Consider the following 25,946-nt stretch of genomic DNA (forward strand, 5'->3'; position numbering starts at 1 on the left):
CGCCCTACGCCTGTAAACCCTCTGCGCTGGCTGAAGCTCCTGCCCTTTGAGGACGCTACTTACCGGCTTACGGCCGGCGGGGAGCGAGGCGCTGCTGACTGACAGGCCGCCATCCCACCGCGCCTCGGGGCGGGCCCGGCCCCCAGCCGGCGGCGGGGCTCCTGTCCGCCGCGGCCTGCCCCCCGCTGCCGGCGGTGCAGTGGCTCCTCCGGGAGCCCAGGCGGCGGTGCAAGCGGCCGCCGCCGCCCCTCACGATGAACCCGCAGCTGCGGCACTGGAGGGAAGCGGCCACGCTGCTGCTGGCGGCGGGCGCGCCGGCGCTGCCGCGCTCCCCGCTCGGCCCCTTTGACTATGAGGTGCTGCTGCTGCAGCGGAGCCCCCGCAGCGGCTTCGCGCCCGGCGCCCACGTCTTCCCGGGGGGCCTGGCGGAGGCGGCGGATTTCTCCGCGGACTGGCTGGCGCTGCTGCCCGCCGCGCCCCGGTGCGGGCTGGGCCGCGTGAGGCCGCCGCCGCCCGGCAGCAGGCGGGCCCCGCTCTTCGCCACCGACCGGGAGCGGCTGGGCTCGCCGCTGCCGGGGGAAGTGGCCTTCCGCATCTGCGCTATCAGGGAAACCTTCGAGGAGGCGGGAATCCTGCTGCTGGTGCCGGGGCGCGGGCCGGCGGCGGGCGGCGGGCCTGCACCCCCGCTGCCCGCCGAGCGCCTGCCCCCGGCCGCGGAGCTGGGCGAGTGGCGGCGCCGGGTGCGGCGGGACCCGGCCTGCTTCTTGCAGCTGTGCCGGCACCTCCGCTGCGTCCCCAATATTTGGGCGCTGCAGGAGTGGAGCAACTGGCTGACCCCCGTCGGCAGGGCCGGGCGCGGCGGCCGGCGCTATGACACGGCGTTCTACCTGTGCTGCCTGGAGAAGCAGCCGCCGCACACCTCGCAGGACGACCAGGAGGTGACAGCCTGCCTGGTAAGAGCCCCTCCAGCCGCGCCGCAGGGCTGCCACGGCAGGAGGCGCCTGGGCTTCACCACACTCCTTCGTGGGGCGCGGCACGGCTCGGCCGTACGAGCGCTCCGGCGGCAGCAAGGGCGGGGGGCGCCCCCCCAGCGCCCGCCTCCAGCGCCCCTGCCTCAGGGAGCCCGCCGAGCCCGCTCCCGGTGCAGACTGAGAAGTCGAACAAAGGTCCAGCTCTCTGGCCGTCCCCATAACGCTCCCTTAAGGTGCGAGAAAAGGGAGGGGAGTTTCCATCCCCCTTCGTGGTGCCGCTCCCTCCCCCGCGCGCCCCTTCTCCCTCCCCCGCAATCAAACCTGCAGCCCGGAGTTCTGAGGCACAGGCTCCTGTCGCGTCAGATCATTGCCACCTTGAATTACTTTGTCTTTCGCGGGTGGATGACAAGTAAACACTTTGTATACATTCATTCGTGCAGCATCGACAGTGTTGTCGTTCTACCCTTCGCGTTCAGTGTGCTTGGAGAGATGCCACGTACAGCGTGTTCCAGGGCTGCAAGAGCTGCTAGTAATTTTTGTCTTTCACGGTCACTTTTTGTTTTGTTTTGTTTCATTTTAAGTGACGTACAAACTTGTTGAAACTGTATTATGAAAACAATTTTTGGAGCTATATTGATAGATTTTTTTAATTGGAGAGGGTAAAAGTTAAAAACTTCATGAAGAAACTTCTTAAAGACAGCTCAGGGTCAGGTGCATTGGGGTCCTTACATATTTCTAGAATGCTGTGAAGTCTGAAATCAAGTTAGAAGTAGATGAGAAACCAGACGGTTCTGTAAAAGTTTACTTAATGTTGTGGTTTAAACCCAGCTGGCAACCAAGCCCCATGCAGCCGCTTGCTCACTCCCCCTCACCCAGAGGGATGGGGAGGAGGATGAGAAAAGAATGTAAAACTCGAGGGTTGAGATAAGAACAACTTAATAGATAAAGCAAAAGCCACACATGTAAGCAAAGCAAATCAAGGAATTCATTCACTGCCTCCCATCGGCTCGGCAGGCAGGTGCTCAGCCATCCCCAGGAAAGCAGGGCTCCATCACGTGTAACAGTTACTTGGGAAGACTAATGCCAAATGTGTCCCCCCCCTTCTTCCCCCAGTTTATATACTCAGCATGATGTCATATGGCATGGCATACCTCTTTGCCTAGTTTGGGTCACCTGCCCTGGCTGTGTCCCCTCGCAATGTCCTGTGCTCCTCCAGCCCTCTTGCTGGCAGAGCCCAAGAAACCGAAAAGTCCTTGATTTAGTATAAGCATTACCCAGCAATGACTAAAAACATCAGTGTCCTATCAACATTGTTCTCACATCAAATCCAAAACACAGCACTGCACCAGCTACTAAGAAAATTAACTCTGTGCCAGCTGAAACCAGGACGCCTAACAATTTTGTTATTGCTGATTTCTCTATTTATTTATTTTTTGTAACAGGTCTTGCTACAGAAATTTAAAAGTCCCTGAGATCTTATCTTGGAAAGAGTTCATGTTTGTTACAATTTTGTTAATAAGCATCTGCAGTAGATCTTAGCAGTTATGCCCACGTGTATTCGCAAACGCACCATGTCTGATGAAGTGAAGATTACCAATGGTTTTAAATACGCAGAACATGATGTTTAAGCATAAGTAGCTGGGTGTTCATACTGTGAAAACAATGTTATAGGAAGCAGATGTTTAGAGGTACTTCTGATTCTTGAAGCATCAGTAGCAACCTCTGGTAACTGAGTTCACATTGAGTTTATGGTTTTCTGTTGGTTTCTAGTAGACTTCTAGTCAGGCCCCTAAAACAAGTCTCAGTTTCCAAACTTGACATGTCTGTGTGTAAAATAAAACCTTACTTATTTTTATAGGAAGAAGAGTAATTTTGATGGATTTCTAATGTTTTTCAGTTTTAAAAAAATTTCTTCGGTGTTGGTATTTTGGTATAGTTTATACATGGTTTTTCTTGTGTTCTGAAAATGTGGACTGTTGCAAGCTTTTTTTCTGTAGACTTCCTTGCTAATGGCTTTTAAAGGTTAGAGTGATACTTTCCATGTGCTGATGAAACTATTATTTCAAGGCTTGTTTTCATCTTACAGTGGTCATCACCTCCAGAAGCCATTGAACGTTTTAAATCTCAAGAACTATGGCTTGTTCCACCTCAATTCTATGAATTGTGTAGGCTGTGCAACTTCTCTTCACTCTCAGAGTTACACAAGTTCAGCTCTGAGCGAGCTCTAGAGGGATGTGAACGTTGGATGCCTGTGATGTTAGCTGCCTCAGATGGCTACATTCAGCTATTGCCAGGTAAGAAAACAGATAAAGGTTCTTTTAGATATGTAGAAATTTGGGAATTGATATGTATTCAAGCCACATGACATAAGCAGTCTATAACTGTAAGGAAAATATTCTTTTAAGTCAAGTTACTGCATGCTTTTCCAGCTGTTTGGCTTCCTCCTTTGACACAGTTAATAATGGCTGCTGTCAGAGACAAGCTACTGACTCAGACAGCACAGTTATTTCTATACTTATAATCTCTTTGTGTCATATGGCTGCCATTAGTATTGTTATTTATGAAGAAATTCTAGGATTTCAACTTCTTTTTTAATCTGAAGGATGTATTGGAACTCTTCCTATTTAGTCCTTTTCAGTAGAAATTCTCATTTACTTCAGGTTACCTGACTGTCTTTGTAAGGACAAGTAGATCAAGCACAGCTGCAGTATCCAGTCTTTGCAACTGCAGTGATAGGGCAGTGATGTAAAAAAAAAATACAGCAATTCATTTTCTTCCCACCCTTTCTCCTACTTCAGTCTCTCTCATTTCATAACCATGTACATTTTTTCCTTCTCTTTAAAAGCTACGCATATGATTCATTATTTTCTGCTGCTTTAGTTTTCTTTTCATGATGCTTTCTGCTTTTTGTCGCAATTGACCTCTAGAATTTCTGTATTTGTGGTATATTAGCACTCTTGCACAAGAGTAACGTGCATTTATATGGCAAAACAGTTTTCTTCACCAAAGCAAAAGAAAATAAGTTTCTGTTCTTAGTTCTTCTGTAGTGTATGCTTATACACTTGGAAAAGTATTTGTCTTATTCTCCAGCTATTATATAAACTCTGACCAATTACAGCATATCAGTATTATCAGGAGCATTGGAACATTGAAATCAACACTTCAAATGTGCCCTACAGTGTCACTGACAGACACTTCAGAAATTTATGGCTTTACCATTTAATCTGAAGATGTTTAGAGGCGATTTACTTTTGTATTGTGAAATACATTTCCGCTGAGTTTCATGTCGTGATAAATACTTGCTAGTGTCACTCAGTCAAAAGGCTGAAAAATAAGGTAGGCAATGTATAACTAAAACTTCTTTTTCCACCCCCAGGAGATGAGTTATATCCAGAAGACCCAGATTATACAGGAGAAAGGAAAATAATCATGTCAACAGAAAAGAAGGTTGACGATCTCATGAAAGAGGGTAGCATATTTCACAGGATAGTAATAAAAAACATCAACAATCTTGCTGTCTATGTTAATATTCAAGCAAAATATAAACACAAGAATCCATTGATGATGAACTCTGATTGCTCAAATTACAATAGCAGATTGTAACATCTGTTTGGTTAAAGCTAGAATATTTTTAATTACATACATATTCACAGTGGATTTGATCCTTTCTAACTGTTGCCAAAAAGTCAGGAAAAAATTCCTTTGTCCTACCAAAGCATTTTGTGTGTGTGCCTTGAGATTTATGTGTACCTAATTCTTTGTGTCTTTGAAACAAAAAAGTTGTGCCAGTTAAAATGTTTAGAGGCCACTGAAAATTTAACATAAACATCAACTTAATTATTGATTAACTTAAATGTCATTTGATGGTAATTAACCATTACCACCTTATTCCACTTACATACTAATTGCAGAATATGCTGCAAAACCAGTCTGTTGAGTCACCCAGGTCCTCTTCTCACTGAGAATTTAAGTATGTATTATGTTCAAAACAGGTATATTTTGTGTTGAAGAATTCTTCTGCTACGCTTCCTAAAGTTACCCATTAGAAGCTGTAATGTGTGTCTAGAAATGGATGAAATCTGCCATTCCGTTATCTGCTGACATCTCCCAGTCTATCCTCTTTGACTTTGGGAAAATCAGTGTATATGTGTATATAGAGATTTATTTGCTAAATCTAAAAAGTAAATGTTTATATTTAATTATTTCTACTAATGGTAATTATTCAAAACCTCACAATTTTCAAAGGTAGCAATCATTTTGACAAACTAAGTCATCTATCAGATTGAGTGCATTCACAACATGCATTTTATTCATGATAACTTTTATCTTCAAGCTGTTAGCATTTTTTTAAAAAAAAGAAATAATAAATTGTTTAGCTCCAAAAAGATACCAATGACTTCAGGGAACAATGTACTGCCTTGGAAACAGCCACTTCTGTATTTCAGTATCTGACATTTTGCTTTTCCATTACTTTACTAAATATATATGAGATGTAAGAACTTCAGGGGAATGATGTCTGTTTGCTTTTTTGTTTTGGATTTGTTTGTTTGGTTTTGTCTTTTTTTTGTGCAGTAAGTGAAGCAAATGGAGCAGTGGTGCAAATTCTTTATCTGGAAGAAGAATGAATGATGACTTGAGATTAGCCAGTAAAGTTGTTCAGAAAGCTTTGTTTCAGCTTTTGTTCTGTATTTCAATTAAAACCTTCTGCAACATTTTCATTACATCGGTTTGTAGCATTCATTTTGATTGGAAAAGTGTCTCTTCTCTCTGAACATGCTCAGATTGCTCTTGGTTTTGCAGACTTTGTTGAAATTTGTATACCTCTGCTAAACATGGATCATGTGAAGTGGTGTATTATGTATGCTGTATATTATGCAGTATAGTATGTCTTTTAGAATATTCTGGCTAACTTCTGAACATGAAGACAAAAGGGTAATTAAAACAGAGAGGAGAGGAAGCAAAGAAAGTACCGTGTATGGTTGTCTTACATGATTTTTAGTTTTCTGAGATTAATACAGACACCGTAGTACTAGGAAGACCAGAGGGAAAGGCACGCTTAATATCATATTTGTGGCATCTACAGTAACAAATATCTTGGCTTCAAAATGATTCAGTTATTTATGAATAACAGGCAAAATACATCATTCAAGTATTGCTAGGCTGTTTTAAAAGTTAACAAATTTAACAAGATACAGTAGTGATAAAGATGTGGTATTGGTTGATCTTTTCACCATCAGTGTAGAGCCTGGTAGCTAGTAATGCAGCAAATTAAGGTTATTCTGTCAGCCCAGGAAACGGGGGCAGAGAAACACTTGCAAAACTATTCCTATTTGATTCTTGTTGTTTAGCAACAATGATGAACTACTCTGTTCTGTTCCTGCAGGCAGAGGCTTAAAAGAGTACCCTGTGATAATCGGTAATAGAATCATAGAGTGGTTGGGTCTGGAAGAGACCTTTTAAGATCATCTAACCCAAGACTGGTGCCATAGGCAGAGACATCTTTCATTAGACCAGGCTGCTCAAAGCCCCATCCAGCCTGGCCTTGAACACTTCTAGAAATGGGGTGTCCACAGCTTCTCTGGGCAGCCTCTTCCAGTGTCTCACCACCCTCACTGTAAATGTCTTTCATATATCCAATCTAAATCTATCCTCTTTTACTTAAAAAACTATTACCCCTTGTGCATTCACTACAGCCCCTGGTAAAAAGTCTCTTTTTATGTTTCTTACAAACCCCCGTTCAAGTATTAAAAGGCAACAATAAAGTTGTTGGGCTGAACAACAGATATAGGACTGTTGGAGCAAGCCTGGCGGAGGGCTACAAAGATGATTGGGGCACGGGAGCATCTCCCTTATGAGGAAAGGCTGGGAGAACTGGGCCTGTTGAGCGTGGAGAAGACTGATGGGATCTTACCAGTGTCTACAGATATCTTCAGGGTGAGTGTCAAAAGGACAGGGCCAGGCTCTTTTCAGTAGTGCTCAGCAACAGTACAGGGGACAATGCACAAACTGAAACAGAAGTTCTTTTTGAGTATGAGGAAGAACTTGCTTAACTTGAGGGTGACAGAGCACTGGAACAGGCTGCCCAGAGAGGCTGTCTCTGGAGACATTCCAAGTCTATCTGGACATAACTCTGTGCAGCCTGCTTGAGGTGAACCTGCTTTAGCAGAGGGGTGGGCTAGATGATAGCCAGAGGTCCCTTTGAACCCTGACCACACTGTGATTCTGTGACTTGTTCTTCTACAACAGTAGGCACTTTATTCCCCCACCTTGAGGTTCAGGAACTTGAGATGTGGGAAGAGTGATTGCCAGTGAAAACTGAGGCAAAGAAATTGCCAGTACCTCAGCCTTCTCCATGTGGACTGTCACTAGATCTCCCATCTTCTCTATTGGGGGATTAAGGATGTACATGTTTTAAGTTACCCCTTTCTGACCAACATACCTGTACAAGCTCTTATTATTATTATTCACATCCCGTGCGAAATTTAGTTCCAGCTGTGCCTCAGTTCTCCTGATCCCATTCCCATACGCCCAGGCAGCATCCCTGTATTCCTCCCTATGGATGCATATTCCTGCTTCCAATGCCTATGCAATTCTTTCTTGCACTTCAGTTTGACCAGAAGGGCCTTACTCAGCTTTGCTGGTCTCCTGCTTTCCTCGCCTGGTTTCTTACTCATGAGAATCAAGAGCTTTTGTACTTTAAGAAAAACATCCTCAAAGAGCTACCAGCTCTCTTCTGGTCATTTATCACTGACAGCAGTTTCCCAGGGGCTCCCATCCACTAGTTTCTTAAAACAACTGGAAGTTCACTCTCCTAACACTCAGGGTCTTAAGTTTACTCTTTATGTGGCCCATATCCCTCGAGATCATGAATTCAAATACATAGATAAAATACAAAAAATTAAGAAATCACATCATCTGCAATAGCTTTGATTTTGGAATATAGTCTTTCATAGTTTCTGCAGAGCTTCCTTGATGATTTTTTTTTGTTGTTGTTCTGTACCTTATGGTTGTTCTAGCGGTTTACTTCTGTCGTAGAGAGTAGTTATTAGAAAATATTTTTAGGGAAGATGTTACTCAGCAACCTAGATACAGGGTAGACTCTTACAGTTTTTACACACCTGCATGTTGCTGTACATTATGCCTTTAATTCTAATATAAGTTTTTCTGTGTGTCAAAAAGTTACTTCAAAACTAAATCCCTATCTTAGGTGAACAGTCTGCCTCCATCTTTGATGGTCTCCTGTAAGTTTTTTTTCCCCCACCAACAAAACCAAAATAGTCCAGTAGGGGGAGCTTGAAGGACAAAGGACAAAAGTAACAAAATTTTTTAAAAAAAGTAACACAAATATATTATTTTACACAGAAAGTGGTGACAATTGATAAAAGCAAGCATAAATGGCTTGGACTATACATAGGGTAAATGCCTTTTAACATTACGTTAGAAAATATTGATGATCAAAGCTGTAGTTTCAAAATATTGAGCCACTCTTCAGCATGGGCTTCTGCCCAGAGAGGTGGGCTTTATTTCCCAGCTGCATGTTTCATCCCCTTCTCTCAGGCTAGCACCTTGTCTATGCAGCCTTGTACAAAACTAAATCAGGCCTGAAACAATTTTTTTTTTAATTTGTTTTTGTTAAACCCTGAATGGAAAGGGTAATACTCAGCAGTGATTTAAGAAAAAAAAACCGAGAAGTAGCTGATTTATCACAGAGCTCGAGATGTGAAAGTGAACATTTTCTATAGGCTCTAAATGCTGTAAGACACAACAGCCGCTTGCTGTTGGGGATACATATGTATTTGTTATAAACGGTAGCAATTAAAACAATTTTATTTTGGGTTCAATCAATTTAGGTTGAGAAACAATAAGGAAAAACTGCGCTGAGTGCGCAGAGAACTCAATTAGTTCCACCACACGCACACCTGAGTCCTCAAAGCAGCGTCTTTTATAGCAGGATCTTGACCAATCGCGGCTTGCCGGATGTTCGTCCTGCTCTTTCCCCATTGGGTCGTTAGGGTACGCCTTCTCCTCCTATTGGCTCTTCTTTGGCGCGCTTTTCAAAGTCTCGGCGTCTTTGTCTCCTTTGGCGGGCTTTTCTAAGTAGCGATTGCCTCAGGGGAAGGGGGAGCTTTTACATTGTCCCAAAGGAGAATCACACGCGCCCATTCATTACAATTGTGATATAGGTTTTAGATTTACACAGAGTACAACAAATTACACTTATCACGCTACATTCTATTTTTGGCATGAATTATAACTGTGTTTATCACATATTTAAGCAGCCTGGCAGAGCTCAATAGGGAAGTGTCAGGCGCCCTTTCTCCTCGTTTACCTGATTTTACACACCTTTCAAAAACGTGATACACTGCAGATTACGCGTCCTCTACGAAAACCTTGTGCTGCAGCAGCCCTGGCCGTTCTCGCCTCTCGGTGCGGGTTGCGGCCCCGGGAAGGCACCGCCACAGCCCCAGCCCTCCAGCCGCCCCGCCATTCCCGCCCGGCCCCGGCCGCCCTCCGGCTGAGGCACCGCCGGCACCGCGCGGTGGGTCTGGCCCCTTGGGGCCTGGAGCGGGAACAGCCCAGAGGCAGAACTCTCACTGAAGGCTCGTTTGCCACGAGAATACACGTAAAAGAGTGGAGAACGCACCGCTGCCGTCAGCTAACCCCGCTCCCACAGCCGGCTGTCCCTCACCGCCGCCAGCCGCCCGGCGGCCCCTCAGCGCGGCTCGGCACCTGCGCAGCAAAGCGCCCCACCCCGGGCGGCCCAGGCCTGCGCGGCCGCGCTCGATTCTGGAAGCTTCTAAGGAGCGTTGCAGAGAGGTATTTCAGGGTTGGTATGTGTGGATGGGTGTCTTTGTTTGTTTGTTGTGACCGTGGCTAAGGTTAGGGGGGTTATTGTAATGAGGAAGAGTATGAAATTGAGGTAGAACATGAGGGAGGTAGTGGGGGGTATAAAGCAAAACCCAGTTGCTTAATACTGTTTTGCCTTTCATTGTGCTCTTCTTCGCATGTGCTGTGCCTGTTAGATGTGGGGTTTTTATGTGGAGTAAGAGGGAGCGAGGCCGGGATAGTGAGATAGGTGTTTTTTGTAGGAGTTCTTGTATGGGGCCTGTGTTGCAGGGGCGGGAGGCGGCCTGTTGTCTTCTGTTACCTTCTTGAGGTAGCCTTTTGGGGTGGGGTGTTCAGTGGTCTTTTGCATCTTTACAAGGTAAATATCCTTCGTGTTAGGCATGAGATTTTTGTAGACATTTGTATCTTAGTTAGTTCTTAATAACCAAAAGCGTATGTTGGGGTTTGGGCTCTATTAGGAAAGCTGGCCTTCTGCATGGGTGTGCTTTGTCCTTGATACTGTGATAGGTTGCTCGCTGGGTTTGCACTTCTCAAACTGAGAGATTGGGAGATGTTACTTATGTCTCTCACACATTATTCCTGAAATAAAAGTGTGTATTTTTAAAGCATCTAACACAGTACTATGTATCTCATGTTATTTTATAGTGTGATGTTAAGACTTTAATGTAACCTGGATTTATGATTGTGTCATATGGGGTTAGGTAAAGCTTCTTAAATAGTTTCAGCTGTTTCATGGTAGTATCAAACTGGGAATAATTAATACTATCTTTCAGCAAAACATGTTGCTAGTTACAATCATAGTGTATCTGTTTCACTTCTTACTTGTTCAATACTAGGTTTGGAAGCCAGTGTCTTGACTTTGCTCTCCTGAAACATTTTATTAGGCACCTGCTTCCAGTGTGAATTCTTTTAGGTATTAAGTAGGCACTGCAGTGATGATACGATGATCTGGTTTGTGCCAATGCAAAATGCAAATTACTGCAGGTTGTAAGTAGTTTATTAGTCCATTGTAATTTCTAGGTGTGATACGTACCATTGCAGGTTAAAGTAATGTGAAATACTGGTAAAAATCTTGGTTATGCTAAAATTCTTTGCTAAGGTCATGACTCTTAATTTTGTGTTAGGGTTTAGGGTTTTTTTAATGATGTAAGTATTTCCCGCTGGTATTTCTGTGTGTTTGGTCATGGAGATAGGTTGTAGTAGCTCTTGTTCAGTCAGCCTATTTCTGGTGGCCTTTCAATATAAGATAAGCAGCTATATACTGTAAGTAGGTTGAGGATAACATCTGTGCTTTAGTGTACTAAAAATTGATGTGGTTGTATGTAAATAAGTGTGGATGACAAATCTTAATTAGGTTTTAACACAGTGCCTCATTAAGAAGGCCGGTTTGAACCCTTTAATACATATAAATCAGTTGTTCAGATGAGTACTCCAGAGACAAGTAGAAAAAATCTGTAGGCTTGCTTTAGGTGTACGCTCTATGCTTCAAAACAAATGACAGCTTTAAAAATGGTTAATCAAATGTTTGTTGTTCTTTTACAGTAGTGTAGCTGGGAAACATGGAAGTCTCGGTATTAGAGGTATGCTGGCTTTTTTTAAAGGATTGCTGTTTGTTTCAATGCAACTCTGAAAGTCACATTTACAGATAAGACGAAGCCTCTGTATTTCCATTCAGCAGTGCTTTCTTACACATTTGGGGTCATATATGGATTATATAAGTTTCATCATTTTCTTTAGATGTTTAGATTGGTTTAATCTCAAAAGAGGTCAGTAGAGATGCAGCTAAAATGTAAAATAGAAAATGTTCAACATAATCTTAAATAATTTGAGTATAGTATAGTACTAGATTCTACTGAATTCCACCAGAGATCATGGAAAAATAATTTTCCCAGAATACAGCCAGGACAGCTGACCCAAAGATATTCCATACCATATGATGTCATGCTCAGCAGTAAAAGCTGTGGGGAAGGAGGAGGAGGAGGAAAGAGGCATGTCTGTGGTTATCGAATTTGTCTTCCCAAGTCAGCGTTATGAAGCCCTGTGTTCCTGGGAATGGCTAAACATCTGCCTGCCAGTGGGAAACAGTGAATGCATTCCTTATTTTGCTTTGCTTGCATGTGCAGCTTTTGCTTTACCTATTCAGCTGGTTTTATGTCAACACATGAGTTTTCTCACTCTACCATTCCAGTTCTCTTAGACATCCCACTGCAGGGGAGTGAGGGAGCCGGTGGTGGAGATTAGCTGCCTACTGGAGTTAACCCACAATGACTGGTATATAAAGGCTTACAAAGGCTGAGCAGAATGCTATGACCTCATTTTAAAGAAACTGTCGCGTAGACTCTCTGATCATGATGAAAAGCCCATTGTGGGGTTCATTGTGTATTTTGGGGTTTTTATACATAACTTCTTGAGGACAACGTGGAAGTAAAGCTTTACGTCTTTGCACTTTACCCACTGTTTGGTTTAACTAACTTTTTAAATAATGCTACTACCTTTTTGACTGCATTTGCCATTAATTACAGTGCTAAAGAAACTTGGAAGCTGACAACTCATTTAATGAACTAATGGTCTGAAGTTTAAAGAAGTTTTGCTTGTTAACCTGTATGCTAATTTTTAAGGTTCCTCCCTAAAGATTTTAAGTTTTGTTTTCACACTTGCTGCTCAGATGTTCTTAAAAACATCCTATCATTTTAGCAGGAGCTAATACTGTTTATTATTGTTGTCTATCCCTTGCCACAGATTGAAGACCCAAGTTGCTTTTGGGTTACTATGAAAGGATGTGGGCCTTACATAGTCGATGAAATAGAATATAAAAACCTGAATGCTGAAATGAATCAGTTCTATGATAAATCTTACAAAGATGTGGATGAAGTAAAACCACTAGTAGTAGAAGAAGGCCAGGTAAAATCACTGCTATATTGTGCAGATAGAAATAATCTGTTATTTGCATTGGCTGGGGGGTGAGGTACACAAGGCAACACATTGATACTCTTTTTTTTTTTTTTTTTTAATAGTGCTATGTGGAAAAATAAGTAATGGCATCTATATGGGTTATGCCTTCTTACCTGTAAACTTAATCACGACATAAGCTGCAGTGCTTGCATTTTAAAAAGTGAGGGCTGTATAGTAAATACTATATTCTTGCCTCTAAAAAGCCTTTGAGTGTAACTTGTTCCATTTACAAGAACCTGCTGTCCTGTTCTTTCTTTTTCAGATGTGTGTGGTTTTCAGTGAGGAGCTCGGATGCTGGTGTAGAGCAATTATTAAGTCAATGAAGTACTGTACAGATCATTATCAAACAGAATGTTTTCTTGTAGATTATGCCAAATACATTTTTCTTAAGTCAGAAGGGTAAGTGTTTGGGGTTTTTGACACTGTTACTGTGATGTATTTGTTAGGTAATGCATACAGATGCTATTAAGATTTGTTTAGATTGCGAGTGACAAGGCTTTGGTTTGAGGTGTGAGTTGGGTCCCCAAGAAACTGCTAGCCATATGATAGGCTCTTGCAAGTGTGGGTGCAAACCAGTCTTTCCTGAGTTTTTCAATATGCTCTCTATTGGAAGTTTTCCGGGTTTTTAAGATTTGGAATAGAAATAATGTCAGTTTGTTATGATTGCAATGTATGATTTCCAGTTAACATTATTTATATATACTTTCCTCCCCTATTAAGTGATTATACACTAAAAAATTATAAGCAGTGAAGATCATTCATAAAGCATGTATGGAAGCAAGATTTCACTTGCTGCACCAGCTTTTGATGTCTAGACACAAATAGGTGGGTTTTTTCCCACTGCAGTATACTAGCTTGTTTACTAAAAGCTGGCAGTCTGTCTTGGCATGGTGCAAAAAAAAAGTGAGTTTTCACATGTTCTGAGTTTTTAATAAAACCACTATGAAACCTACTGTTTCTAAAAATCTTGAAAAATCGGTTCTAAAAAAAATAACTGTTCCAGCTCTTAGCTAGATTAAAAGTTCATTTCTCTAATAAAATAAGCAACTCTGTGTACAAGAAGCTTCACCAATTTTTTTTTGTAGTATTCCACAAAATTAAGAAAGCTTATTTAAAATACTCTAAAATAAATCTTAAATAATGGTTTAAAATTGATTGTCACTGTATTGGAAAACAACTTCATAATGCCCCGAGTGTAAAATATGTTCAACTAGAAGTGAATGTATGGTTTACTGCTTCTTCATTGTAAAATAGAAGATTGAACAAAGGTGATAAATATATGGATCTTAAAAGCTCCCTATGCAGCGTCTTGCTAGTTATTGAAAGTCTCCAACCAAACCAGTATAAAGGATAAGATTAACACTCTTTGTAAACTTTTGTAACTTTTGTAAAGTATAAATGCTGGTTAGCAGAATGAGAACAAATGAAATTTAGTATATTTATTAGATTTCCTTCTTGCGGGTGTTAATCACATGTGGTTTGTCACACAGAAGTAATAAGTACGAAATGGAATATGCAGTGTCAGGTAGCATATATGGTAGTATGAGGGCTAAATATCATGAAAAGACTTCAAACTGTAGTGGTGAGGGATCAGAAAGTTTTTAAGTAAATAGGAAGTATGTTCATGTCCAGAGCAAATCTGTTCACTAATTGCTCCTGGTAGCACCTCTCCTGGCGAGAGAAACAAAACAGTGGTTCTAGGGTATTTCACAGTGGGAGCCAAACTTCTGGAAGAGCTGCATTGTCAGATACAGGATATCAGAAGGATGTGTATGAGACCAATGACTTGTAGAGAATAAAATCTGCTCTGTAAAATGAGGTTATTTCTATTTTGTTTTTAAGCATTCGAGTTGCACCAGAAGCATTTATGCAGATCCCATATAGAGCAAAAAAGTGTAGACTGTATCGCACAAAGCCAGTGACGTTGCATGTTGACTTTTTTGAAGATACTGCAAAGATAGTGTGAGTAGAGTTTAATAGATGTATTCTATTCATAAAGTTCTTAAGTGTAAATTTTTATTGCAGAATTTTTTTTTTAGAACAGGTTATGTTTTAAGAAGAATTTAAGATAACAGATTTGAAAAAAACCTGTTTCTTAAATAGAACTGCTTTCTTACTTCTTCTTAACAGTTGGGGGGTTATTATTTACCTGTTTGAATCTTTTGATACATATTTAAAATCCTTCGGATGTTTAGACAAGTTTCTGGCAGTTCTTACCCTCTGTCTATCATCCCAGAGCTGTGTTTCATGATTAACTAGCCCATGAACTTCTTTGCTAGTCTTTCCTTATGTGCTGTTTCTTAGACACTCATCTTACTCCTGATAGGGGTTTGGGTTTGTTTTGTTTGTTTTGGTGGTTTGGTGTGGGGTTTTTTTTTGTTTTGTTTGTTTGGGGTTTGGGGTTTTTAGCTGAAGTTCCATAGTGTTCACAGGTAGCATTGTTTTTCCACATTCTGTTTTTTCTGGATGTATTTTGGATTCCTGTTGTGCTTTCCTTACATTCTTGTTAGTTTTTTCTCTCTGTGGTTTTGAAGGACTTGAATAAGGTTTTCATTGGAGTCTGGTGGTAAAGAAAAAGGCTTTTGTATCCTTGAGTTCCAGGATGCTATTGTCAAAGATCCTGCCAGCTTGAGAGGGACATGATTAGATCACTGGGCAATATGGCTCCACAGCAAGAAAACTACTTTTTGTGTCATTAAAGAATATTCAAAACTACATACATGTGGTCAGGCAGTTTGTGGGGTTTTTTTTATACTGTTGTTTGGTAGAAGAAAATAGTATTTGACTTCCAGTATTCTGACAGAACAAGTACTAGCATAGTTTGGATAAGAATAGCGTACATCTTCAGTAGGCCATTGTTGTGAATTATCGAAAAATGTAGTAGATTGTCATACTTTGTTTATGATGCTCTTGATCTGATTCTTTTTTTTTTTATGCTTAAAGTTGCAGAAGACGGTAAAGAGTGAACTTGATCTTTGTCTACAGACCTATCGGTCTCCAATATTTCAATGTTTAAGCGTTTATTCAAAAATGCTCAATACCTATTTAATTCATATGTTCTGCAAGTGGATTGGTGCTTTTTTTTTTGGTTATTCTGTTTCATTTCTAACCATAGTATTAACCATCATACCTTGACAAAGTAATATCCAGTCATTTTTGATCAGTTCATTTTATTGATGAGCTGAAACAATATTATCAAGACTGAATTTACATTTTAAGTAGTAAGATTCTGCTAATGTGTCTAGTTAGGGCAGTTTTTTAGATTTAGCATGACTTGAAATAATTACTTCACATGCATTCAAAGTTTTTTAGAAAATTACGGGTTTAATTTTTGATTATGTGGCATAAAGTGTTGTGTTTTTTTTCCTAGGCCAGCCAAAAGATGGGATAGTGCTGCTACTCGGTATTTTCAAAACCTCCTCAAAGGTAAATAAAACATTCTGACAAAATGGTAATTGGCACTTCTGTTTTGGGAAAAATAAACTGTTAAGGGAAATGCAGTACTTGTGTTCATATGTTCTATCATATTTAAGAATGTTATGTTTTAAAAATAGGGAAAGGAGCTACATAAGCCTTTTTGTATGGACTGACTAAGGCAAAAGTATTTGTGGAGCCGCATCTTACGTGTTGTGGGCTTCCATGCTGCATAAATTTTGATAGTTGACTAGATGGTGTCTGGCTCTTGTGCAAGTTCAATAAGGTAGTAGGCATGTAATATTTGTTTTGAACAGTGGAGCCTTTCTGTGTATTTAGCTTAAGTATTTGAATTAGAATCACAGCTGTGTTTCTGAAGTTTTGCAGAGCGGTTGGCAGGATCTGGTTTAGAGTTCACCTGTTCAGTTGTTTTTTGACAAGGATGTAAGCACCAGCTCAGAAGAAGAATATCTTGATTATAGTTGTTAACAAATAGATTGAGCTTCAAGTAGTTATTTAGTGAGCTAGAACTGCTTTTTCTCCAGTCTGTTCTTGTCTTTTCCCATGTTTTGCATTTCAGTAGGTCATCCAGTCTTTGTCATATCAAGCCTTCTATTTTGGTATGAGACAGCTTTTGGCTTTACTAGAAAACCAGCCCTTTACTGAGATTTTCTAATTTTCTTTACATGCTTCTACCAGAAAAACTACCTACATGCTTACTCGGAAATATTAACAAACCCCATATAAAAGGTATTTGGGGAGGAGATAGGAGTTTGTGAAAGCAGTGAAGGAACTTTAGGGTGATGATTTCGGACATTAACTGGGACACAGCACTTTTCATTATTTACTTTATGCCCCTCCCCAAGCATCACTGTGCAAGGTAAAGGTTAGTAGGGAGCAAAAAACCACATAACTTAATTTCATAGATATTCCCATACTGTGCTGTAAGTAGTAATACCTACTTTTTTAAATGCTAGCACATCATTAGTGTATGCAAAGTGCTTCAGAATTTACTAAAGGGCCTTTATCAGCTGTGTTTGCTTGAGTGAAGAGCCTAACCAAGCTGTACAAATGTGTCAATATAACTTCTGTCAAGTTTGGGAAGTATGCATTTGTGCTACAGATTGTCAGGTCTGTAAGACCTAACTGAGATAAACTAAGACTTTTAGTGTCAAACTAAGACTAGTTTGTGTGGGGAGGTAATTAATCTGTTTCAGCTCTTGATCTTCCCTCAAAGAGTGAGGACGACTTTTTATTTTTGTAACTTTAAAGTTTTTATTGCCATTTTACTTTCTTGTTTCATTTAAAAGTTACTACATTTGTACTAAATTCTGTAAAGAAATAGGTTATACATCTAATTGTGATTTCTATTTTTGTCTGTCTTGGAAAGTACAAGTGAAAAATACTGATAATTTGATAAGGGTTTAATCTTTTTACTGGTTCTTGTGTTTTACTATATTTAGCAAGTACCCAAATGAAAGCCAAGTTGTGTGCCATAGAAGATAACACATTTGATGTTTTTCTTTATGTGACAATAAAAGATGAAAAGGTAAGATACTTTTATATCTATAGATCTATTAATGCACTTTGCTATCTAAGTTATAACTTCACGATTAGTTTAAGAATGGAAATTGTTACTTCCAAGTGAGTACTTAAATTTCCGTTGGATACAGTAGAAGCAAAATTGTTATTACTAGAGGTTTTATTTTATGTTTCTGATGCTTGTAAATTTCTGGAGGAATTCCAGGAGGCAGAAACCCATTTTTCTTTGTGAACCTCTTTTTGGAAGGTTTTGGCAAGCAAATGAAGTCCAGCAAGTACTTCAGACGGACAACTTAGTGAAGTATTTAGTGTACTTTTCCACTTTTTTGTGGTATCATTCTTAAAGACATTTCAATAAGGCAGTTGCTTAGTACTATAAAAATAAACAGAAGTTCACACTTTTGCGTAAGACAGAGTCCTCAAACCTTTGGGAGGGAAAAAAATCCCAAACTAGTTTCACTTGCCAAAATGTACAACTTGTGCTAAATCTCTGCTGTAGCTACTTTTAAGACTTAAGCAGTTGTATGGTAGACACAAGTGAATTTATTTGATACTGTTTCTACTTAAATGCTTTACCAAGGCTTTTTGCTAGAGCTGTGGTCTTTGCCATAGACGGTAACTTTGAAGGTATATATTAATTCAAATATCTTCTCTCAGTTCAGAATCCCAGTTGGCAAGTGTCACTGATCTCTGAGCCAATTTTCTGCCAGATTATGATGCATACTGAATCACAAAGAAATAAACCAGTCTGACTTACTAACAGTTTTTTTTAATTTTTAGGGCTTAGAAAAAGTTAATTGAGTACAAACTTCTAGGCAGAAGTGTGAAACTGCCAACTAATTAACACCTGTTTAGAGAACATACAGGAAGATATGTCTGACTTTCCTATACTGGAGCTAATATTCTACAGAAAGCATTCACTTTTTGTCTTACTGCTGTTGCTTAAAGCTTCATGTGAATTCTAAAGAAGTATGTGGTTATGTAGCTTATTGCTTGTTGATACTGGTTAATAAAGACCTTGGTTTTTTAGGTATGTGTTAATGATGATCTTGTTTCAAAGAACTTTGCTCATTTTGAGGAAGCTAAAGAGAATACAGGGAGTTCTGCAGATTATCAGGAGAGCCAAACATCATTGAATCTTGAGTCACTTCCAGTGAAAATTGCTAATCCCACACTTGCTCTCAGGCCAGGGCTGTTTCGGAAGAAGGTGTCAACAAATCTTGAAACAGGTGAGAACCATGTGTGTTGGAAACAATCATACATGCAATGTGTCATGTGTCTGTAATTGGATATATTGAATGTGAACCTGCTGTCTATGTTTGAATCCAATAATTGGATCAAATGATGTCCTTCTAACAAATGAGGTTTATGTGTCAGACTTTATATAAAGGCCAATCAAATCATCCAGTGCAGGAATACTGTAAAGCTTTTTGTACACTATAAGACAAAGGCAGGCTGAGTGTGAGTTACACAGGCATTTGTTGATATGCTTACTAGCATTAGATAGTATTGAAACCACTTGTGGCATTGATCAGTGATGCATTACTGGTTTTTTGAGTTTGGAGGGATTTATTTGAACAGAGGTACCTTTAAAACAAGCATTTACCATGAGTTGTCTCGTTTATAGTGATTAAATTTAAAAGTATGCAACTTTCCATCCTTCATCCTTGTTCACTCAGTTTATCTGCATAGTTATCTTTAAATAGTTTTAAAGATAACAATTTTTTTGGTTATTCTTTTTGCCATTAGGAAATGATACAAGCAAGTCAGCTGCAACCCACTGTAAATAAAAATACTGCCTTTTTATGTGTTCAGAGAATCAGAAATGTGTTTTTACATATTTTTTTTTTTTTACTTACCTTTCTAGGTCTTGCTGTTTCCAGTTCCTTTCTTGAAGAGAAATACCAAAGGTCAAGTACAGATATAAATGAAAATACTGTGCCTGTAGGTATTATATTTTGCATTAAATTGGCAAAGATGCAACTAAACTAAACATACGTAGGACAGACTAGGAATGCCGTAGTCATCTAGCTGCTTCTTCTGTGTAACACAGATCTGGGGGACTGCACTAATTTTTGGTATAGTTAGAAAATAATATTCTATTTCAACTTTTTTTTTTAAACTGCGGGGAAAAAAATTATTTGCACTCCTCTGCTATAGTTTATGAAGATCATAACTGTCTACACTACACAGTTTTCTGAAAATATAAAAATGTGAATTTTAATGTTTCCCCAAAAACCAAATAGTTATGCTGTACCATAGTAAACATTCATTGGAGTGTCATCTTATTTGTTGAGTCATCTAATACTTTAAATACCTAACCTGATTTCTTGCTATGTTTGGTGTTTTGGGGTGGGTTTTTTTGGCTTGCTTTTTTTTTCTGAAACATTTTCAAAAGTTCAGCACTCATTGTTGAGTGTTAAATTGTGTACTCAATTGCACAATTGGAGCTATTAGGATGTGCATGAGAGGAAAGGAAAATGAATTGGTAGGTTCTAGGCAGATAATCACTGTTGAGTGTATGTAATCATGATGGTTTTAAAGATTCCATGTTCTCTTCTGCTAGGCGCTTTACAGGAGAAATTTGCTTCCATGATAGCAATGGAACTACTTCTGTCAGGTCAGGGGGAAAAAGGGAGTTTTACAGAAGTTATGTTTTAGCTCTGCTGAGAACTGAACGATGACAGCCACTCCCGAACTTAAACTGTAATACTTTATTTTTTAAGAGAATGATGGTGAAAGTAGTAGTGCGGATTCTTACTGAAGCAGAGCAGAATTACCTTTATACCCTTCTGCAAACAGTCAGCTGAATTACCTTTACCAGCCACTTGAGTGATGCAAGTCTTTGACCAAGTGATGCCTGTTGATTGCTGGTGACTAATGCTGAACACTAGAACCCTGTTCAGAACCAGATACCTTTGGGTTAACTCTGGATCCAGCATCGGCTACTGGTTATTCCACTGGGGATTTGCAGTTTGTTCAGTTTAACTTCATGTGCATTGTCTTTGTAAGTGTGCAGCTGGGTAACCTGTTTTTGGTTTTCTTCCTGTCTGTGGCATGCAGGCTTTCCATGATTTTTCTTCATTTTGTTTTAAAAATGGAAATGTTTAAAAACTAATCAGTATGTGTTCATACTAGCTCAGGTCCCCAGTTATGACTATAGCTTGAGATGCGGCCATGAACTGATTAATTGGCTTGTATTAGATGTATAACCATGGGCAATTGTTCTTGTCACATCCCTGATTATTAGGAGAGAAAATACTGTTCTGTAACAAGTTAGATTTCTGAAGTATGTTTCATCATGTTGCAGAAAATACTGTTCTGTAACAAGTTAGATTTCTGAAGTATGTTTCATCATGTTGCTTTAGTCTAACTTATAATTTGTACAAAATTCTTCAAAGTATTTGGAGGATCCTAGAGTTAGTTAAGAAACACGCTTTCAGCTCTATAATGGATGGAAGAAATAATTTTTCCTGTTTCTCTCAAACAATATTTTAGTGCTAAAAATGTGTTCATCTTTTCTTGTTAGATTGCCAAAGCAATTCTAGGTTTGCCTTTCAAGGAAAATGGTGAAGTCCACACAGACAGGTACAGTGCAGTGAGTTAAATATTTTTAAATGGTTAGGTAATCAGAAAATTGGGAGCTATGGTATGTTTCCAGTTACTTTGCTTAGGCAGCTAAAAGGGTGGAGGATAAGAGAAAATGCATGCCCATGTTTTTTGGGGAAGAAGGGAATTTGAAGCTGTTGATATCCAGAGTACAAAAATGGCGGTTCTTTCTAAACAATAGCTTGACAACAGGGATGTGGTGGTGAAGTGTTTTTCTGCACACTTAACAGGTTACATTGCTTTATTTTGTTCTGGGTGTTACTTACGAAGTTTTCAACCTTAATGAAATATGACTATGAATGGATTTGTGCAATGCTTTTACTATGCTGTATGTCAGTTGATGCGTACATAATAAACCCAAGGAGTGTTTTTAAATTTGGCTTCTGACTGATGCAAAGGTATATTGTTGCATTTTTTGAAACTTTTAAGAAACCTTTTTCCTACAGTCCAGTCTGATTCTCTTCTAAAGCTGAGGAACCCACAAATTATCTTTGTTAAAAAAAATCGTTAGGATTTTTTTGGGGTACTTAAAAGCTAATATTTAATTTCAAAATGGTACTTTTTTATTTCTTCTTTCATTTTTGAGGGGTTTCCTCCTTGGCGTAGGTGATATATCAGAAATATTTTGCAAGTGAATTGCTTCGTGACATTTTTGAAATACTGGCGGTATTTATAAATTACATGCTACTTCTGTGTTTATGATGGATTTAATACTTGTATGTTTCTCAGGCTCCAGCAGTTCTCAAATCCTGATCCTCTGAAGACACGCATAATTGAAGATGACCAGCAGGTATTTCAAGTGCAAATCATGTAACTTCTCTTGTGCAAATGTATTGTGTGTATGTGGAAGGATTTGGTTGTGTTGGGGCTGCAGGGGTATGAGAGGGAAGGAGCAACAAGGAGAAACTGCTTGTGTTCTGACTGCAGTCCCTGCCTTGCACTGCTCGTTGCCTCAGTGGTGAGACAGAGTATAACCTGCATTGATTATAAGGAGGGAGGAGTTTGGAGTGAAGTTGAGTATGGGAATGGGGGAGAAAAGGTGGGGGTTTTGAGGTGTGTAAATATTTGTTTCTTTGTTTCCCAATAACCAAATCAGTACTCATACAGATTAATTGGCAACAAATTAAGCTAAAGTTGAGTCTGACTTGTGTGCATCAGTAATTGTTCAGTAGCAACCGTGTCTGTATTCTGACCCGTTAATCTTCTTGCTCACTCTCCCTGTTTTTTTTCTGCCCCATCCCTCTTGAAGGTGAGAGTGAGTGAGCAAGTGGCTGTGTGGGTGCTTGGCTGTGAGACAAGGCCAACCCACCACAGGAAATGTTACTAGTAGTCTTTTTAAATTGTATTTTGATTTTTGTCATATCTGAGTGCTAGCTGTACGTAGAACATGGAGCGCATTCTCTCGAGTGGTTCAAGACAGTTGTGTTAAGGCAATCGTGATAAACGTTACTTTAAGAAATACTAGAAATATTTGTCTTGCCACTGGTCTGTATAATTTACCAGTATGTATGAGTCACATTCAAAATTTATTTGCAATCTCTTTAGTTGTTTTTCATCAAAACAACATTTTTTTAAGTACCATAAATGCTTTTGGGTCATATGTAAGCTAAAATCCTTTTATTAAGTATTGCCTTTGTCATCTGCTTGTCATATGGTTTCAGAGTTTTCAAAGTTTTAGTGGAAAAAGAAACCTTGTGTTTCTTAGCAACAAAATTGAGCCATCATCAGTTCTGGAAACAGCACCACTTCTTGATGATCTGAAAAAGGTAATGCTGATGTAATATATTACACTTAATATCTTTTTAAGGCTAGTATTGTACCCCAACTTCAGGTACAGTAATACTTACTTTTGATTGAGGAATCTCTAGGAGGTTGTTGATGTGGTTTAATAGATGAAGCTTCAGAGGGATGCTGGAAGAATTGTATGCATTTGCTCTGGTATATCAACCACTACCACAAGTCATAGGATTTGAATTTTAATAAAACAATTTAACTTCTCAGCCCAGAGAAACTTTTTTCATATTGCATGTTAAGTGTACTTATTATATAGTCGGACAAAAGCTTTTAAATCACTTAGTGTTGTGTTTTGTCTTGTTTTGTTAGTGTTCAAGTACACTTTTTTCATATGGATCTCTTAATTTCTCTTTCTGTAGGAACTTACTAGGAAAAATTTTTTAGGCCCTAACTTCACAGAATCTTACTGCTGGCCGCCAGTAGCTCGAGGATGTGATGTTGTTGTCATCTCAAATGAGGGAAATGATCCTCTCTTATATATTCCACCAGTTCTTACATTTTTGCAGTTGGAAAGTTGCTACAAAGCCTTGCCAAACAGGAATGGAGTATGTATATATATTAGAGCAGTAACAGGTTTTTTGTTCTAAAGTGCAGATGTAGAATAATGATCCAAAAGATAGTGAATGTTTAGAATGTACACATTTAATGTGGTATTAGTGTATCTTCATGACGCTTGCCAGCTTATATAAGCCCTCTGCTTAGAGGCTTACAGAAATGAACTGCACATGCGTGGGATTTTAAAACTTATTTATCACGTAACATGTAAAAAGTGGTTAATGTCATATTGCTTTGATACTTGATGAAACTCTTGTTTTTGAGGGGATACTACGTAGTCTTTAAATTAAAATTTGTATTAGCAGTTTTAAATACTGTAATTCATTTTTGAGCTTGTATTGGATTACAGAAACAGAATTATTGAGGTTGTAAGGGACCTCTGGAACTTGCCTAGTACAACCCCAAATAAGACAAGATGCTTCTGCTAAATTTTTTTATCCTTTTACTGTATGTTTCTGCATGCATCCTTTTTGTCTCCGGGTAACCTTGTGTATGGTTCCTTGGGTCTGTAACATCTGCATTTAGAAGGTGATACAGTACTAAAAAGGTCAGTTTTGAAGTACTTAAAGGCCTTGTGTTGCAGATGTTGCTTTTGCCCTAAATGCTGTAGTAGTACAATTCTTAAGATTCTGAACTCTTGTCTAATACTATGGTGTAAAATTGTATACATTTGAATGTAGCCACTCGCGCTTATTTTATGTCCTGGGTGGAAGAAGGCGCAACTTGTTTTTGAGCTACTGAAAACATATGGGAGATGCTCCAGACAGCTTCATCCAATGTTGATAATACTTGGGCAGAACAAAGAAGCTGGAAATGTGAAAATCAGAGGATGTAAGAGTACTTTCTATTTTCTTAATTATGCTTGAAAACAATGTGGGTTGCCTTAATGGCAGGGAATTGTGAAAGAAGCAATTTTTTTTCTTAAGTTTTTTGTTCTGTAAAGTGATAATTCTATTTCTTTAATGTTATAACTCTGTAGTAATAATGTGAGACTAACAGTAAATGGTATTAAAGCTGTTCAAGCACCTACATGTTCAACATCTTTTTTGTAAGTTCCATAACAATCATTTTTTAACCAAATTAGTGGTAGGGATTTGCTGCAGATCTTGCTGGATTAGGAATAATTGTGGACTTCCTTCATCTGGAACCAGGTTTTATAACAGCTTTTTTTGATAACATGATAAAAGCTGGACAGAGCTACTGGGTCTGTCAGGGATGGCATTAATTCTTTTCATAGTCTGAACAGCAGTGTGTTTTGGATTTGTGACAGGGACAGTGTGGATAACACACCCGTAGTTCGGCTCTTGCTGAGCAACACTTGGCAGGGCATCAAGAATTCTGTTTTTCCCAATCTGCCACCCAGTGAGTCGGCCAGGGGTGCACAAGAAGCTGGAAGGGGACACAGCCTGGACAGCTGACCCAGGCTGACCAAAGGGATATACAATAGTGTGCAATGTCATGCTCAGCAGCAGAAGCTTGAGGGGTGGCAGGATGATCTGCTGAGTGTCTGCTTGTGGGGTGTTGGCAGTGGTTACCTTTGCATCGCTTCACCCCCCCTCCTTCACTTCCTACGCTCTCTCTTTCTTGACCCATGAGTTTTCTCACATCGACAGTTCCTGTTCTCTGCCCGGTACCACTGGGGGCGTAGGGCAGTGAGTGAGCAGCTGTGTGCTTTGTAGCTGCTGGCCACAAGTATTTCAAGTACATAGTTTTTATTTTTTAAAATTGACAAATATTTGGAGGACTTGTCTGATGCTGCTTGACTGCTTATATACACTTAATGCAATTTTTCTCTACTCTTAATTTAAAAAATATGGCAAAGATTAAAAAGGAGGTAGTAGTTCTCTGCACACAGTTTCATAAACATCCAACTTAAAAATTACTTCAAACTAAAATTTAAGTGGTGGTTTCTAACTTGCTTATTGCAGTAAATTCTAAGTAATTTGTGTTTATAGCTTCAATAGTATGCAGAGGATACTCCATAGAGAAGAGGAAGAATAGAAGTAGTAAAAGAGCTGTTGTAAGACTTGTCCTGCTTAAATGTATTTACTTAAAATACTTAGTTTTACTATTCTTACTTGGTCTTTTTTTTAAGCCTTAATTGATAACTGCATTTTTAAAAGTGGCTCTTTTTGCCAAGGAAACAAGAAATAATGGTTAAAACTATGAAGGATTGTGTAAAACTCTATTCCAGCAGTTTGTATTCTTAAATCCATCATTCAATGAATGAATTCAGATCTTTTCTTAGTTGAGCTGTTGGTA

At 39.5% G+C, this 25,946-nt stretch overlaps 3 protein-coding genes across 4 annotated transcripts in view; 2 read left to right on the forward strand and 1 right to left on the reverse strand.

The window, feature by feature from the left end:
- ANKRD27 (ankyrin repeat domain 27) overlaps positions 1-1,377 on the reverse strand; it is a 60,297-nt gene extending 58,920 nt beyond the window's left edge. Inside the window, exon 1 of one of the 2 annotated variants that reach the window (XM_055726615.1) lies at positions 1,293-1,377. The gene's annotated coding sequence lies outside the window, so the exon portion shown is untranslated. Of the gene's footprint in view, positions 1-63; positions 185-1,292 lie in introns of those variants that run through there. The other variant, XM_055726614.1, reaches the window with a different exon arrangement.
- On the forward strand, positions 251-5,692 carry NUDT19 (nudix hydrolase 19). Its single transcript, XM_055726618.1, has 3 exons — positions 251-953; positions 3,058-3,265; positions 4,348-5,692. The coding sequence occupies exons 1-3, from the start codon at positions 255-257 to the stop codon at positions 4,572-4,574; spliced, it is 1,134 nt and encodes a 377-aa protein (XP_055582593.1). The 5' UTR covers positions 251-254; the 3' UTR covers positions 4,575-5,692.
- Positions 5,693-8,622: 2,930 nt separating this feature from the next.
- Positions 8,623-25,946, forward strand: part of TDRD12 (tudor domain containing 12) — a 38,785-nt gene continuing 21,461 nt past the window's right edge. Inside the window, exons 1-14 of the mRNA XM_055726926.1 lie at positions 8,623-8,984; positions 11,361-11,398; positions 12,558-12,719; positions 13,033-13,169; positions 14,613-14,732; positions 16,141-16,196; positions 17,648-17,733; positions 18,757-18,955; positions 19,594-19,670; positions 21,256-21,314; positions 22,065-22,125; positions 22,997-23,101; positions 23,489-23,674; positions 24,365-24,515. Coding sequence (XP_055582901.1) covers positions 11,378-11,398; positions 12,558-12,719; positions 13,033-13,169; positions 14,613-14,732; positions 16,141-16,196; positions 17,648-17,733; positions 18,757-18,955; positions 19,594-19,670; positions 21,256-21,314; positions 22,065-22,125; positions 22,997-23,101; positions 23,489-23,674; positions 24,365-24,515 — 1,420 coding nt within the window. The 5' untranslated portion in view covers positions 8,623-8,984; positions 11,361-11,377. The remainder of the gene's footprint in view (positions 8,985-11,360; positions 11,399-12,557; positions 12,720-13,032; positions 13,170-14,612; positions 14,733-16,140; positions 16,197-17,647; positions 17,734-18,756; positions 18,956-19,593; positions 19,671-21,255; positions 21,315-22,064; positions 22,126-22,996; positions 23,102-23,488; positions 23,675-24,364; positions 24,516-25,946) is intronic.

Source organism: Falco cherrug, chromosome 14 (genome assembly GCF_023634085.1).
Source record: "Falco cherrug isolate bFalChe1 chromosome 14, bFalChe1.pri, whole genome shotgun sequence".
Classification (NCBI taxonomy): domain Eukaryota; kingdom Metazoa; phylum Chordata; class Aves; order Falconiformes; family Falconidae; genus Falco; species Falco cherrug.